Source organism: Rhamphochromis sp. 'chilingali', assembly GCF_963969265.1.
Source record: "Rhamphochromis sp. 'chilingali' genome assembly, chromosome: 16".
NCBI classification, from domain to species: domain Eukaryota; kingdom Metazoa; phylum Chordata; class Actinopteri; order Cichliformes; family Cichlidae; genus Rhamphochromis; species Rhamphochromis sp. 'chilingali'.
The window spans coordinates 32,176,544-32,193,580 of record NC_137943.1 but is presented as its reverse complement, the minus strand read 5'-3'; the positions used below and the strand labels follow the sequence as shown (position 1 = coordinate 32,193,580).

Here is a 17,037-nt window from a genome sequence, read left to right as displayed (position 1 = left end):
ACAGCTGTAGACACCACTGCCGAGTAGTCATTCTTGTTATACTTCTATATTTATCTAAGACAAGTAATTTTGTCCATTTGTCACCTCAGCTTTCCCACAACAGCATGAATGTGAGGAGGAACTGGTTTTTGGGGACCAGGAGAGAAACTTCAGCCTCGACCAGGAGGATCCGGAGCTTCCACAGATAAAAGAGGAAGAGGAGGAACCTTGCACCAGTCAGGACGTAGATCAGCTTGTAGTGAAGCAGGAGACTGAAGGCATTATTATCTTCATGGTGGCTCCTACTTATGAGGAAAGTGAGCCAGAGCTGGACAGTGAACATCTCCTTTCTTCCAGCTCTCCTGAACCAGAGAGCAGAGATCAGCAAGACAACTTTCCTGTGTCAGAGAGTCAGCGTAAAACTGACACAAGTAAAAAGTTTGTGAAATGTGAGATTTGTGGAAAAACCTTTGAGTACAGATCCAAACTAACGAGACATATGAGGGTTCACACAGGTGAGAAGCCACATTCTTGCAGCACCTGCGGAAAAAGATTCAGCCTGATGATAAACTTGAAAACTCACATGAGAATCCACACAGGTGAGAAGCCGTATTCTTGTGGCATCTGCGGAAAAGAATTTAGAGACCAATCAACGTTCAAAAAGCACATGACAGTTCACACAGGTGAGAAGCCTTATTCTTGTAGCACCTGCGGGAAAAGCTTCAGTCAGAAACCAACACTGGAGAGACACCAGAGAAGTTACACAGGCGAGAAGCTGCACTCCTGCGGCACCTGTGGGAGGGGATTCAGTCAGATGATAAACTTGAAAACTCACATGAGAATTCACACAGGTGAGAAGCCTCATTCATGTAGCACCTGTGGGAAAAGCTTCAGTCAGAGGATACAGTTACAAAGACACATGAGGATTCACACTAGTTAAAAGTGGGAGAACTGTCAGATGAAGCAGTCCACTGAGAAGCCAGATCAGAGCAGATCAGATGACCTCCTTCCTTAAAAAACTCTGTATTGTTTATTGTATGTAGGGGTGGGAGATATAGCCTCAAAATAATATTTCGAGAAACTTACATTTAAAAAAAATAATGTATATTTTATCAGCTCGGCAGGCAGCAGCATTTATATGTGTAAGTAAATGAAGGATTTTCCATCTTTCTCTTCCAGTGAGCTGCTGTCACTGATGACAGCTTAGCTAATTCAAAGTGTGAAAATGTGGCCACCTCAAGGTGCTTGATATTGTAAGGTAAAGACCCAACAATAATACAATGAAAACAGAGAAAACCCAAACAGTCATATGACCCCCTATTAGCAAGCGTTTTGGCGACAGTGGGAAGGAAAAACTCCTTTTTAACAGGAAGAAACCTCCAGCAGAACCAGGCTCAGGGAGGGACCCCCATCTGCAACAAGGAAAGTTTTAAGTCTAATCTTAAAAGCTGAAGGCTCTGCCTCCCATTCTACCTTTAAATACTCTATGAACAACATTATAGTGCAATGTTAGTGACACGGCATACATGAAATATGAGCACATAAGTATCCTCAGGGGTGTTTTTCCTGGAAGTTTTAAGAAAAGTGTATTACAAGTGCTTACACTCTAGCTTAATATCCAAAATAACCTTGTAATGCGGAGCCTGCACAATTCTGTCATATAAGGAAAAGAAATTCTACCTGGTTTGTTTCATCTTGGGTCGAGCTTTTTAACCTCCTGCTTTTCCACCGTGTAGCACATCAGTAATTTCCATCCACTGACTGCTCTTGCTGTTATATGAAATGTAACTCGCGAGTGCTCCAGTGATGCATGGTTGAATCATTTGTTTACCTTTGGGTCGCACATCACTGCTGCTAGTATCTCCTGCTCACGTGCCTTCACAGCCCGGTTGTACTCAAGTGTGTTTTTGCTTAAAGTGTTGTAACAGGTTTGCTTTTTTCACTTTCAGTGGGAAAAGTTTTCTTGCATATTTTGCGAACATTCAGCTACCAAACTGTGACTGGAGCCCGACATATGGCTCTGGCTGTGAGACATGACTGGGGTTGACTCATTGGGGTGAATGCAAACACATGATGTTCCTCTAAACACACTTTTTTGTAAACATTTATACCAGTATTATTGCAGATCATATGATATGTCACAGCCCTAATTCTGTTTGTTGCATATTCCATTAAAACCTGTAATGAAGATGAAACACGTATTTACATTCATTTGATGTGATATTTGTATCGTGTTGAGCTGTGGAGGTGACAAAAAAGTTGCTGAGATGTTTTATTTTTTTGTTTAGTGGAGAGGTTTTACTCCACAGAGTCAAAGCTGGAAAGAAACACACATGAGACCAAACATTTTGTGATTTAATCTTGATTTTCATGAAGACTGAATTTCAGCATGTGCTCATCCTGTTGATTCGTATGTTGGTGTTGGTTATGTGTCTTAAAAGTGAAATAAAGATTTCTTTAAAACTTCTTGTGGCTATTTTTTTAAGGCACAATCTTTACAACATGAAACAACGTCTGTGAAGCACATTTTGTACAGTGGGCAGGGAGACTTGCCCATCACTGTGGTGGTGGGGTGGATGAGATTTGCCTGCGGTCACTTAAGGCTCTGTATGTTGTGGGTCTGTCCTGGTTGTCCTGCTCAAACATTGTATGGAAGTTGAGGTCAGTGCCTTCAGACCGGCCAACTATGGTGGTAATCATGGTCCCCTGTTTTATGAAGGGAGTGTAGAGGGTATGTTTGCACTTCAGGCCTCCCTAGGAAGGTCTATATCTGTAGTCACTTTCACTGTTTTCTTATTGCTGTTTCAAATTGTTGTTTCTGTTTGTAGCCTTTTTATTGAAGGATTTTGGTTTATATTATTAATATGTGCATTTGTTGTTATTAATAATATTTGCTTCACTCTCCATTTGATGTGTTTTTGGTATGTTATACTTTTAATTGTTCTATGATTATGTTTATGTGTGGTTTATAATTATATTTAAGTTCTGGGTTTTTTTATGAATAAAAGTGACTTAACTTGTCAGAGATATGAGACTTTGGGCATTTCCCCTTCTGTCTTATTCTCAGTGTCTTGTCTCCATGTTTATTTACCTCTGTGTTGCTATCTTTGTGTCTCTGTCTCTTTCTCTTCCCCTGTTCAGTGGGATTTAAGACTTCCAACAAATAATTTCAAAGGGTCAATTAAATTTTAATAAAACCATTTTACTCAACACTGCACTCGAATTTTAGCATTTTTTTTTACTCAGTCATAAAAAGATTCATCTTAAAATATGTTTTAGATACATTTTTATTACTTTTTTCTTTCTTTCTTTCTTTTCTTGTTGTTGTCCCGTTTCGTTTTTTAGCCATCAGAATTATTGTCTGAAGGCCAAACAAGATGCCCAACTAACTTAATTTACCAAATGGACCATCACGGCCTTGCCATATTGGTCCATTTGATCAACCTTTGTTATTATTTATTTATTTTAATTTATTTTCAGTTGTTACAGATAGGACAGACATGACTGGGGGATAGGAAGGAAGGAAGGAAGGAAGGAAGAAAAGGGGAAGAGGGACAGTGAGAAAGGGCACTTAAAAAATATCTCCCAGGTCACCTGCTGAGAGAAGAAAATAAGAGAAAACAAGCAAAAAAAGAGAGCAACATAATAACACAACTAGAGATGGCACGATACCACTTTTTTATGTCCGATACCGATACCGATATCATAAATTTGGATATCTGCCGATACCGATATGAATCCGATATAGTGTTTTTTAATCAACAAAACTGTTTTTTTAAATATCTTGCTGCATTTTGTATAAGTTCATACTCAAGTTTAAAACAACAACTACACTAAAGCTATTCTGTTATACCTGTATGCAAAAAAAAAATATTTCATAGTTCAGCAATACTGATCAATCTAATAAACTTAAACCTACACCATCCTCCCTATTCTGGTATTTTAAAGAGTACTTAGCGTAAATATTAAGCAACCTAACTAATAGGGTTCCAACTCCCAGCAACAAAAATAAATAAATAAAAAATAGGGAACCACCCCTCACGCTCCACCTCATGATGCTTAATCGACGTAATCAACCTTAATTTGATGCAGTGTGAAAAAAAATGCACAGAAATCAATTATTTTTCAAGAAATATTAAATAGATTCAACATCTTTCTTCAACAAAATTGCAGACTGCACAGATGGTACCTTCCCAAAGGAAAAAGTACTATAGCTTACTAGGGTATATATATTAGACTTAATAGTCACTATATACAGTAATGGACTTCTATTCCTTTTACATCAAATTAAAACTTTGGGTGTCAGATAATTATTTATTAAAAGCTAGACATTTTAAATGAGAATAAGAAAGAAAACTATGTCTTTGTGCCCCCTTTTCCCTGTTAATGCCCTATCGGCCCCACTGGCTAAACTTTACAAGATCCGCCCCTGCACAGTTACCAGCGTCAGCTACGTAGAAAAAGATTCTGGTGTAGAAAGTAATATTAAATACATTCTAACAATAGCTTATCAAGCTTAAACGTGCTGCTGTTGTTCAGCCGCTGGTTTCCTCTTTCTGGTGCAAAGTGGGCCAAAAACAAACAAGACAGACGGACTCGCGACAGAAAAGCCGATCAGCTGATCATTAAGCAGTTTCATGATTGAAGTAGCAGCAAGAAGAGGCAGTCGCTTGTTAAGCTTAACGCAGGAATGCTTTACAAACATTCAGAGATGGACTTACACACTTGCTTTACTTCTCTCGGGGATAACTTTATGGGAGATGAAATGCCAGGTTGCTAGCGAAGCTCCACATGCTATCCAGACCACCAACAGGTCCCGCATGCCACAGCCGCTCTATCACGTGATGCATACTGCTCCGACGTGCTAACGTTCTGAGGTGAGTTACGGCGTGTTGCAAGTTTTGCGAGGTGCTTTCGTGATATTTAATGGATCAGATTACATTTTTTATATTTCTCCGATATCCGATCCAGTAATTTAGGTCAGTATCGGACCGATACCGATACGTGATATCGGATCGGTCCATCTCTAAACACAACACCATTGCAATAATCTAGCTAAGTGTAAATAACAGTAAATATTAAATACTGAATGTGATTGTGCAGCACGCAAGATTGACATCGCATAATGTGGTTTGAGGTAGCAGCCAAGAAAGGTGTAGCTTGTGTGTGTGAACACCTGTGTGGATGAGTGCTCGTCTATTCAAAAGGCTTCTCCATGTAACGATCTGCTGGTGTGGGGAGCCACAGCCTCGTCCCCCAGGGCATGAAGCAGGCATGGAGGAGATCCAGGCCCCAGACATCCAGAGGCCCCCAGAGTGCGAGCGCCCAAAGAGGACCACCGGAGGGGCAACCGTGCCACCTTCCTGGGAAGAGCTGAGGAGAGCCCCAGATGAGGGGTCACCCAACAGCCACAGAGCAGAAGACAGAGGGGGCTGCAGTGACGTACACGCGGGCTCTGCAGGCAGCCAGCTGTGCCAGAGTGAATCGCCCCCGCAAGGGGCCCGACCGAGCCACAGGCACCAGGCCCCACCAAGCAGCCGTACCGGGGAGTGAGCTGGTACAAACCTGAGCGCCCAGCCCTGGACACCAAGTATGCACCGATGTCTGAGGGCATCAGCCAACAGCAGGGAGTGTGGTGAGGGGAAATAGGCCTCCATACCTTGGAGGGCCTGAGATGTTCCAAGGGGGTGGAGTGTAAGACCCGAGCTGACATATAGACACAGACGAATAGGCGCACACAGACCTAAACATGCATTCCCACCCTCATGCACACATATACAAATACTCGGCGCTCATCCAACCTGGATACAGACACAAATGGACACTGTACATGTACTGTACAGCACGGCCCCTCCTGAGAACCCTCAATGTCTACATGCATTTAAAACTGAGAGGTGGGCACCGGCGCCAGAGGTGAGGTTGAATACAAAGACTGTCCTCTGGACACCGTATAACATGCCCGATCCCAAGGCCCTATATGTATGTGTTATGAGAGTGTGAGTAATGTGGATGTCTAGGTTGTGGAATAAAATCAGTCTGCTGATAAAACAGTGAGCACAGTGAGAAGATCTTCACTGAGCTGATCCATCTCATCTCATAAAATTGAGGCACAGGTGACCAGGAGGGGACAGAGGGGGAACGACCTTTTATTGCTTTTTTCTACAACAATTTCTTAGTTCAGCTGCAGTATTTGATATCCTGTAATGACTAAAATGATAATTTAAACTAATTTACATAAAAAGATTGTCTTTTAAATGTTAAGGTTATTTAACAACTTTAAAGGCTGAGCAGTGCTATTTTTAAATGAAAAACTCACAGGCTCACATGTTCCAGGATTGAATTAGTGTCTGATAACCCTCCCTCTTCCTGCTCTCTAACTCAGCACCTCCTCTCTGTCCACATGTTCCCTTGTTCCCTCCCCTTCTGATCTGCAGTTTGAAGATGGGTGCAACCAACATGTGGTGACGTATAAGAGCTGACAGATCCCATTCGCTACAGAAACCTATGTTGTTTAGATCAGAGCAGTTTCAGTTCTGAGGAAGTGAAACTCACACAGTCACTGACACTGTTGGGTGAAATGGCGCAGAAAAGTGTTCAGCTGGACCGAGAAACCTTCTCTTGTTCGATCTGTTTGGATCTACTGAAGAATCCGGTGACTCTTCCCTGTGGACACAGCTACTGCATGAAGTGTATTGAAAGCTTCTGGGATGAAGAGGAAAAGAAGAAAATCTACAGCTGCCCTCAGTGCAGACAGACTTTCACAGCGAGGCCTGTCCTGGTGAAAAGCACCATGTTAGCAGTTTTAGTGGAGCAGCTGAAGAAGACTGGACTCCAAGCTGCTCCTGCTGATCACTGCTATGCTGGACCTGAAGATGTGGCCTGTGATGTCTGCACTGGAAGAAAAATGAAAGCCTTCAAGTCCTGTTTATTCTGTCTGGCATCTTACTGTGAGAAACACCTTCAGACTCATTATGATTCACCTACATTCAAGAAACACAAGCTGGTGGAGCCCTCCAAGAAGCTCCAGGAGAACATCTGCTCTCGTCATGATGAGGTGATGAAGATGTTCTGCCGTACTGATCAGCAGAGTATCTGTTATCTCTGCTCTGTGGATGAACATAAAGGCCACGACACAGTCTCAGCTGCAGCAGAAAGGACTGAGAGGCAGAGAGAGCTGGAGGTGAGTCGACAAAACATCCAGCAGAGAATCCAGGACAGAGAGAAAGATGTGAAGCTGCTTCAACAGGAGGTGGAGGCCATCAATCAGTCTGCTGATCAAACAGTGGAGCACAGTGAGAAGATCTTCACTGAGCTGATCCATCTCATCCAGAAAAGAAGCTCTGATGTGAAGCAGCAGATCAGATCCCAGCGGGAAACTGAAGTGAGTCGAGTCAAAGAGCTTCAGGAGAAGCTGGAGCAGGAGATCACTGAGCTGAAGAGGAAAGATGCTGAGCTGAAGCAGCTCTCACACACAGAGGATCACATCCAGTTTCTACACAACTACCCCTCACTGTCAGCACTCAGTGAGTCTACAGACTCATCCAGCATCAATATCCGTCCTCTGAGCTACTTTGAGGATGTGACAGCAGCTGTGTCAGAGGTCAGAGATAAACTACAGGACATTCTGAGAGAGGAATGGACAAACATCTCACTGACAGTCACTGAAGTGGATGTTTTACTGTCACAACCAGAGCCAAAGACCAGAGCTGGATTCTTAAAATATTCATGTGAAATCACACTGGATCCAAACACAGCGTACAAACATCTGTTATTATCAGAGGGGAACAGAAAAGCAACATTTATGGAACAACAACAGTCTTATTCTGATCATCCAGACAGATTCACTTGGTTGTCTCAGGTCCTGAGTAGAGAGAGTCTGACTGGACGCTGTTACTGGGAGGTGGAGTGGAGAGGGGGAGGAGTTTATGTAGCAGTCGCATACAAGAATATCAGCAGAGAAGGATATGGTAATGAATGTAGATTTGGATGGAATGACAAATCTTGGTCATTAGATTGTAACAACAACAGTTTTACATTTCGGTACAACAACATTGAAACTCGTGTCTCAGGTCCTCGTTCCTCCAGAGTAGGAGTGTACCTGGATCACAGAGCAGGTATTTTGTCCTTCTACAGCGTCTCTGAAACCATGACTCTCCTCCACAGAGTCCAGACCACATTCACTCAGCCGCTCTATGCTGGACTGTTGGTTTACTGTGATTATGGAGCCACTGCTGAGTTGATTAAAGTGAAATAGACTGAAGTCTTTCATATTGTTGTAAGTTTAAATCTGTATTTTAGTTCCCTTTTAGTTTCTCTCCATCATTATTGTGGTATTTATGTGCTGCACATAAATCAGATGTCAGTCAAACATTATGGGCAGTACCTCGACATCTTCAACATGTTGTCTTGATGTTTTTACGTTTTATAGGTGGAGCTCTTTCCTGTGTCTGTTCAGCCATGGAGACTATCAATGCTTATGGATATTTTTATTTGAAAAATTTCTCCACATGACAACATAAACTTCTCTATCTTCTAAATGTTTACTGAATATTTTTCTTAGGTATTTGTATGTTGTTGTTTCTCTTCACTGATCTTAACAGAGAAGTCTACAGACCTTCCTTTATCACACAGATTTTATTCTCATTTGTACATTTATAAAGAAAACAATTAATTACAGAGCAATAAGAAATTTTAAGAAAGTGCACTATATCATAATTTATAGTAAAGTGTATTAAAGCATCGTTAGTTAGTCACTTATTTAGTTTGGAGCTGTATCATCTGACACTGTAGAAACATTTCCTCCAGCTTCAGCACAGAATGTTAAAAACAGAACTATTAATGAGAACAAACAGTAGGAACACAGTATCAGCAAACATCATGGCTTAAAATGGAGAGTAAAAATCTAAAAAGAAATAAACAAATTAGTAAAAAGGATTTCCTGTTGACATGTTATTGGTCCTATCTTGTCTGCAGCACCTCCAGGATGCTTCTTATATGTTTCTGGTTATTTTTGCACCAATTTTAGTTTTTGTCAGTAGGAAGTTCAAGTTCAACTCAGTGTGTTTGTTTGTTTTTTTCAAACTGATGCCTGACCTTGAACACCAAACATCTGTCAATAAAGCAATGATATAAAATGCTTATATTAGTACTGAAAAACTGCATATCCACTTTACAAATATAAATAATGATATAAATCCACAGCTGAACTGGAGGAGCAGCTGATCTAGTTCACTCATGTGTTTCTGGACTAAGAGTTGGAGCAAATACCTTATGATTCAGTGATGTTTGTTTTTGTTAAATATTTTGTAGATCCAAGAGTGAGTTTGACTCATGATGATGATGTTCCGAATTAAACAAAGTTGGTCACAAATTCTTCAAAGCTGTTTATTAAGAATATATTCACTTGGACTCATGAGACAGGCTTGTGATCCAAGGGAGCCATCAACTGGACAATTACTGACATGACAACAAAAAAGCTAAGTACAGAGGGGGGAACAGAGGTGAAAATACTTGCTTTAAAGGATTGTAATGTTTCCTTTTAAAATAAGTCTCTAAGGTCAGACAAAGGGACAGAAACTCATAGCTTTCTACCAGCCCAATGACAAAACTATAAGTTGTTTTTTAACATCTACTTTTTCATCTATTTGGCAGTCACAGTGAAAAGTATAAACATTGGCACGCTTTGTCTTGTGATTCTGCTGTTCGTAAAAAATGACCATGCGCAAAGTACCAGACTTTAAGGCTTTGACTTGATGCCAATGGCCTGAGGAGGACAGTATTACCCTTGGACATGTGTAGTCTGCCGTCTACTCAATAGAAGAAGAAGAAGCGCGGAAATGGCACAACTGTCTTCAGTTTCTGGGAGAGTTTAACAATGAGAGACTGATGATGCAGAAGAAATCTCCGTGGTTAAAAACATTAAAAACAGTCGTCCAGGATGATGAGATCCGCCACTGGCTCAGACTGCTGTATATCAGCCGGAGACCCGAGATGAAGTCACGCAGCAGGTATGTAAAACTGTGATGTTCTCAATGAACTAACACAGGAACGATCTGAGCTCAGTCTGTAAGCTAACAGGCTAAAATCAGAGAGCAGCTAATCAAACAAGTGCGTCCGTTTTTTTTAAAGGTCAACTTTTAACAATAGACTTTCATGAGACACATCAAAACCAAACAGGGAGGGAAAGCTTCGGTTTTCTGCACTGTGCCACAGTTCGCTGTCTGCTTCGGTTCACGACGCCTCACTCCGGGGCTACAGACAGTTCTCTGCCGCCTGTGGTGCTCCTCACCTCCGTCTGCACCCACAGACTTCCCGAGGTGGAGGCAGGCCGGCAGGGACTTTGAGAGATGGGCTTTACTTTTAAAAATACCCCTTAATCAGGGTCTAACTCACTAAAAGATGGCCACATGTCTCTCTCCAACTTAATCTCTTTCTTTTAAGTAATTGTTTTTCATTGAAATGAAATTAATTGTTCAATAAAATGATTACATTTATAATTGAATTAAAGTTAAATTAATCAAGGTGATTTTGACTTTGCTAGTTAACAGGAAGAGAAACAAACTTACACAGGATAAAATGAAATTTGGACCCAGCAGAAAAAGTCAGATCACAGACAAACAGAAACATTCCTCTTTGGCTAAAATAAAATGCAGATTATTGCTCATCTGCAGTTTTAATCATGGTGAATAATTTATGATTCAGCCAAGTAAGATTCTTCTGTGTGGAGGTTTTTCCCCTGTCAAAAGGCATTGACCATTACCTTCATCTAAACATGGAATTTAAGTCATGTAGTTGCCGTTGTTTGTTTTTAAAGAGGTCATAATATTTTTGTGATGGTAGAAATTTATCTTCAAAGTAATAGTTATAAAGTGAATTAATAAGACTTTCCAACAAAGAGAGGGAGTCACATGGTGCTTCTGAAACATTTGTACAAACCTCTCTCACATATGTGAGCAACATGCTCACAGTGTACAGCCCTGCTGACTGAGGCTGCACCTTTACCTGTCTAATCTTTTTCTTTTTACTTTGTTCCTCAAGTCCCACATCAACATGAAGTGTAAGGAGGAGGAAGATCTGGCTGGCCAGCAGGTCTGGAAGCAGGAGAGGAACTTCAATCTGGACCAGGAGGACACAGATCCCCCACAGATCAAAGAGGAACAGGAGGAACTCTGCATCAGTCAAGAGGGAGAACAGCTCGTAGTGAAACACGAGGATGAAGGCATCGTCGTCTGGAGCGGGGAAGAGCGGCTCAGACAGCTGCATAACATCTGGAAACCTGAGAAAGATTTACAGACCAGCGGTAAAACTGTAATCGCTTTTCTGAAGTGTTAACATTAATATTAAACCTACAGTTTGTATCAGTCAGATCTATTTAATGTGTATTCGTGAAAACATGACAGGGAGTTTTAAATGGACTGGTTCTTATATAGCGCTTTTCTACTCAATCTTGAGCACTCAAAGCGCTTTACAAAACTTGTGCATTCACCCACTCACTCCCATTCGCACAAGCACATTTTTCTTAGTGCTTTCTACCAACATTCAGACACACATTCCACAGATCAAAGAGCAACTTGAGGCAACTTGGAGTTAGTATCTTGCCCAAGGATATTTGAAATGCAGACTAGGTGAAGCCGGGAATCGAACCGATCAGTAGATGATCTGCTCTACCGCCTGAGCTACAGCCACCCCCAATAGTGAAGATTATTTTGAAAAATATCAAGATGTAGATCAGTTTCGAGATCAACTCCAAAATAGATCATCAGTCAGTCAGTAATAAGTGAGTTCTTTTTTGTTTGAAAGGTTTTTTTTACTCTTAATGTTGCTGAAAAATGTCAGAACTCAAGTTCTCATTTGCATCAGAGTGCACAAATAACTTCATTTTTACACACTTTTAATTTCACCTGCAAATGTGAGCAACATGCCCTCATTACAGACTTTAACTAAAACTTTATCTTCTCAGAAGTGTTTTTCTATAATTACATTTTTTTTATTGTTCGTTTAGACCTCCACCAGCAAACTGCCTGTAAGGAGGAGGAGTTTGTCGCCAATCAGCAGGAGAGGAACTCAAGTCTGGACCAGGAGGACCCAGATCCTCCACAGATTAAAGAGGAACAGGAGGAACTCTGCACCAGTCAGGAGCTGGAGGAGATTGTACTGAAGCAGGAGATCAATAGTTTTATGGTGACTTCTAGTTTTGAGGAAAGTGACCTCAGTGAATCAGAACCAAACGATGACCAGCTCCTTGCTCTTAACTTTCCTGAACCAGAGCTTGAGGAACAGGAAGAAAACCAGCATGTGGACTCGGGATCAACTAGAAATGCGGAGCTGAAGAAAAGGAGACGTCACAAAAACCGAACAGATAAGTCTCGGAGTGAAACTGATACAAGTAAAAAATCTGTAAGCTGTGACACTTGTGGAAAAACTTTTCAGTGTAAATCCAACCTGACGAGACACATGAGAGTTCACACAAGTGAGAAGCCACATTCTTGTAGCACCTGTGGGAAAAGATTCATTTGGAAATCAGGATTGGAAACTCACGTAAGGATCCACACAGGCGAGAAGCCATATTTTTGCATCACCTGTGGGAAAAGATTTAATAAGAAATCCGGATTTGAAAGTCACGTGAGAATCCACACAGGCGAGAAGCCGTATTTCTGTAGCACATGTGGGAAAAGATTTGGTAAGAAATCAGGACTAGAAACTCATTTGAGAATCCACACCGGTGAGAAAGCGTATTCTTGCAACGTCTGTAGGAAAGAGTTTAGAGACTTGTCGACTATGAAAAGTCACAGAAGGATCCACACAGGTGAGAAACCATATATTTGTAGCTCCTGTGGGGAAAGATTCAGTTGGAAATCAGGACTGAATTTTCATCTAAGGATCCACCTGAGTGACAAACCAAATCACTGCAGCACCCGAGGTAGAAAATGACCTCATGCTCCAAGTCACGGTACATTTCCTGTCCACAGCAGTGAAGGGCACTCTATGTTGTTTGTTCCAGCCCTGACTTTATGTTTCTCTAAGTTTGATATTTTTTTTATTGGTCTTTAAAGGTGACACAAATATTTATTGAACATGGATGCTCTTTTAATATTTACCACAGAAACTTGTATTTCTTCTTCAGTATAGAAGAAAACAAACATGAAAATGAGTTTTTCATCACTTGTTCCTTGTAACAACCATGATGTGATTCCTTTTTATCAGCCAATAAATAAGTTTTGATACACAGGACTAAAGATTTAAAAAAGTTCAAGACAAGTATACAATTTTTATTTAAATATGTTTTCTTTGTGATTTATGTTAATGAAGGTTATACTTCAGTATGGCTTTGACCTGGTTGTCCTGGTTCTTCTTAGCAACATGTTGCAAGATTTGATTAAATTTTTTGTGACTAATTTTGTGTATTGTGTAATCCCTGCTAAATAAAAGCAGTTAAATGTGCTATATTGGCTCATGATAAGTGTTTATATCATTTTGCCTAAATGCAAGTAAACTCAATGTTTGCCAACTCTGTGTGTGCAGTTTGCTTCATAAGTACAGTAACAGAACTTGAACTACATGGAGCCTATTTTGATTACATCATTACAGATGTAGATATTATTCATAGTTCATATTTCACAGTGTGCTGCAATCTTCTCCACAGACCTGCATTGCTCTCTGTTCAGAGCCGTCATCTTCAAGATGTCCACTAGATGTCGTCAGAGTTCCCCCACTTTCCTCATCTATTGTGTTGCCATTACCTGAGCCTGCTTAAAACCTACAGTCCTTTACATATGGGTTCATTCAGGGTCATGTTTAGTGGGCAGGTTTAGTGCGATGAAGGAAACTCGTTTTCTTTAACTTTACCTCTGAGTAAGTAACTGGAGTAACAGACTCACTGATTCCTCCCCACCTGCTGGACATGAACCAGCTGACTGACACTTGTTTTCATTTTCTCATTCATAAAGTTGCTACCAGTTCAATTCATTTATATTTATATATAGTGCCAAAAAACAACAGTTGCCTCAAGGTGCTTTATATTGTAAGGTAAAGAATGTAAAAACCTCCACAATTGAACAAGCTGAAAAGAGCAAATGCTTGGCAGCAGTGGCAGAAACAGGCTTTCTGTCGTAATCACTGTAAAACACTAATCACTGGTCAGTCATTTGTTGTGTTGCAATCGGTTACACTGAGGGAAAAAATTTCACAACTGGATCTCGGAGATAATGTGAATATTTGTGAAAATATGTGAAGATGAGGCTGAAATAACTCTGAGACTCTAAAACATGATGAAATGCTTACATATTGAAATGTGTGTAGTAACATGACCTACAGCTTGTTTAAGAACTCGTGATTTTTTTCCCCTGTTGGCATAAGGTGAAATCCTGCATAAAGGAGGTGACCTTTGCTCCCTGACTCAGACGTGATAAACATGACCCAAATCATTCACGTTGGTGCCAAATAATGTTTTGTTAAAGTTTAACAAGCTTTCCCAGCCTGAAACTGCCAGACAAACAAATCACCTGTTGGAGATGCTGGTTTAGCTCCCTGGGTAAAGTGGGTGACCCAGATGCTAAAGCCCAGCTATGACTCCTGCCTGAGGACTTTTAGTCTTGGTTTGCATCCAACTTTTCTGCCACAATAGTTCAATTTTCTTAATAAAACACCAAATTACAACAAGTTACCTCAAGGCAGTTTATATTGAAGGCACTTTATTTGAAGGTAAAGATCCGACAATAATACAGAGAAACAACAGGTAGAAGCAATGGAAGATTGAAAATAACGGTTGTCATTACTTTTCATTCAGTCATAAGATACAGAAACACCATCTGTTGTGTGTAAAGATGAACAGTAGGGGTAGGGTGATTTTCACCAGATTAAAGCCATGGATTCACAATTATGGTTTGGTGCTGTTGAGTACCTGGATAGAAAATGCACATGTGGAATGGTAGAAAGTGTTCAGCATGCTTTGATGATCTGCTTCAACTATGCTGGGGTGAGCATTACAGACTGCTTCTTAAATTTAATAACCAAATTGCATCAATGGGGAACTATAAATTCTACATTTGGATTTCTGATTATTATTTCTGGCTGATTTTCATTAGATCGACCTGAGTAGGGCAGCGACAGATGTGTGCGGTCCAGAAGAAGAAGAAGAAGAAAGAGGAGAGCAGAAATGATGACATTCTAGGCTCGCTTTTCACCTTTGATGTACTCTTAGCAGGAAGACTTTGGTTTGGTGATGTGTTAGAGATAATTTAGTGGTTGAAGCTACTGTGGACTGACCAGATCTGCCATCAGCTCAGAGTGCTGGATATCACCGCAAACCTGAGACAAAGTCATACAGAACAGGTGTGTAAAACTGTGATGGTGTCAGTGAAATAACACTGACTCATGCAGGACTCTGATAAAAACTCAGCTTGTGGGCTAACAGACTAAAATCAAAGAATGCTTCTCTTTTTCTCTTTTGTTAAAAACTTTGAACATCCAGTGAGACACAGAGTAAAGTGACTTTCCAAGATTGTTTCTTCTTCTACAGATTCAGATAAATGATGTCATTTTGAGCCAGGAAGAACATTTCCATCATAAAGTAGAAGACTTTTATATTCTTTATTTATTTATCTGGTAAAAAGTCTCATTGACTTTAAAATGTCTTTTTCAAAAGAGATCTGGCCAAGACCAGAAGCTCCAGTTTTCTCTGCTTCTGTTTGCAGCAGAGCAAAAAGGACAGAGAGCAAGGGACGAGAGAAGACACGAGACAAAGACATGAACGGGACCAAATACTAACCAAGACAACCTAAACAACAAATACTGAATAAATTCAAGAGCGTAAGCCCTTGAATTCTGATTTAATAAAGTAAATCAGAATACTTTATTAATCCTGAAGGATTAATAAAGTATTCTGATTCTGATAACTAGGAAACATAAGATACACAGAGAACAGAATAATGATTAAACAAGACTCAAAAAACCACAAACACAAAACACTGGGTCAACGACCCAGGTACCCTAACAGCCGAGGGAAAAGATGACCTCCTATTCACATCAGTATGGTATATTTTACTCCCATATCACTACTCAAAGATCATATTTTATTGTTGTAGGTTGTGGAGGTGACACACACACAAGCTGTAGTTCAACAATGACTTCATTCCTCTATTGACCTATAAAGAGGTCTTGTTACATAAGATTAAAGCTGGAAACTGACACACATAAGCCCAAACACATTGTGTTATTGTGGACGTTGAAGTCACTGCATGTGTTTTTCATGAAGATTAAACTTTCCTGTGCTGTTGGTTCTTTGTTTAATTCTGTTGGTTCTTACTTTTTTGTTCCTAAAGTTTAGTTTAAACTAAACCTAGTGTTCACATTTCCCCTGTCTCGTGTAGTCAATTAGGATCAGCTGTGTCTTTGCCATTCCATGTCCCCCCTGTGTGTATTTATACTATGTGTCCTCGTGTGCTCCTCGCCGGTTCATCTGTGTTTTTTCCTGCATCATTCTGTGTCGTCTCCCTGCATCTCCATTTTAGGTTTCAGTTCTGTGTTGTGTTAGTTTTTTCCAGTTTAGGTTTCACCTCCTGCTGGCCTCCGTTGCCCGTTCCTAGATGCCCCTGGTCTCATATCGCACTGGACTTCATCACTGGTCTCCCACCATCCTCAGGTAACAGTTATTCTGACCATCATCGATCGGTTCTCCAAAGCTGTGCATTTCATTGCTCTGCCTAGGCTCCCATCAGCTCTGAACACCAGCCAGATTCTTACACAGCATGTGTTCACGTTCTGGGTTTGGAGAGAGTTTTGCAAGGAACTAGGGGCTCAAGTCAGCTTACCATCCGGTTTCCATCTCAAACTAATGGGCAAATGGAACAGGCAAGCCACCTTGGCTTTCATACCTTGGCTCAGGCGATTAGAGGATCATCAGGGGGTCCTTTTGTCCCTCTGTGGGGGGATACTCCCACTAGTTTTAAATCTGGGACTCCCCACCATTTGATCTTAGAACTGAAGAAGCTTCTCGGATGAGAGGTGATGAGAGGTGAAAAGTCTTGTTGAGACTAGTAGTTAAACATATGCCATTTTATG

General features: G+C 40.7%; 1 protein-coding gene across 4 annotated transcripts; it reads left to right on the top strand.

Moving 5' to 3' along the window:
- The first annotated feature begins 5,606 nt into the window (after positions 1-5,606).
- Positions 5,607-13,160, top strand: LOC308383512 (tripartite motif-containing protein 16-like). Of its 4 annotated transcripts, none has more exons than XM_080861531.1 (4): positions 5,607-5,892; positions 6,414-9,986; positions 11,017-11,278; positions 11,981-13,160. In XM_080861531.1, exon 2 carries the CDS (start codon positions 6,557-6,559, stop codon positions 8,231-8,233), a length of 1,677 nt encoding a protein of 558 aa, XP_080717657.1. In that variant the 5' UTR covers positions 5,607-5,892; positions 6,414-6,556; the 3' UTR covers positions 8,234-9,986; positions 11,017-11,278; positions 11,981-13,160. The 4 variants fall into 4 exon arrangements, with proteins under 4 accessions (XP_080717657.1, XP_080717656.1, XP_080717655.1 ...); XM_080861530.1 differs by having other exon boundaries at positions 5,607-6,092; XM_080861529.1 differs by having other exon boundaries at positions 5,607-9,986.
- The last annotated feature ends 3,877 nt before the right edge of the window (positions 13,161-17,037 follow it).

Bases quoted from the DNA above. Each gene is read 5' to 3' on its own strand.
- LOC308383512 (XM_080861531.1), top strand. From the start codon at position 6,557: ATGGCGCAGAAAAGTGTTCAGCTGGACCGAGAAACCTTCTCTTGTTCG.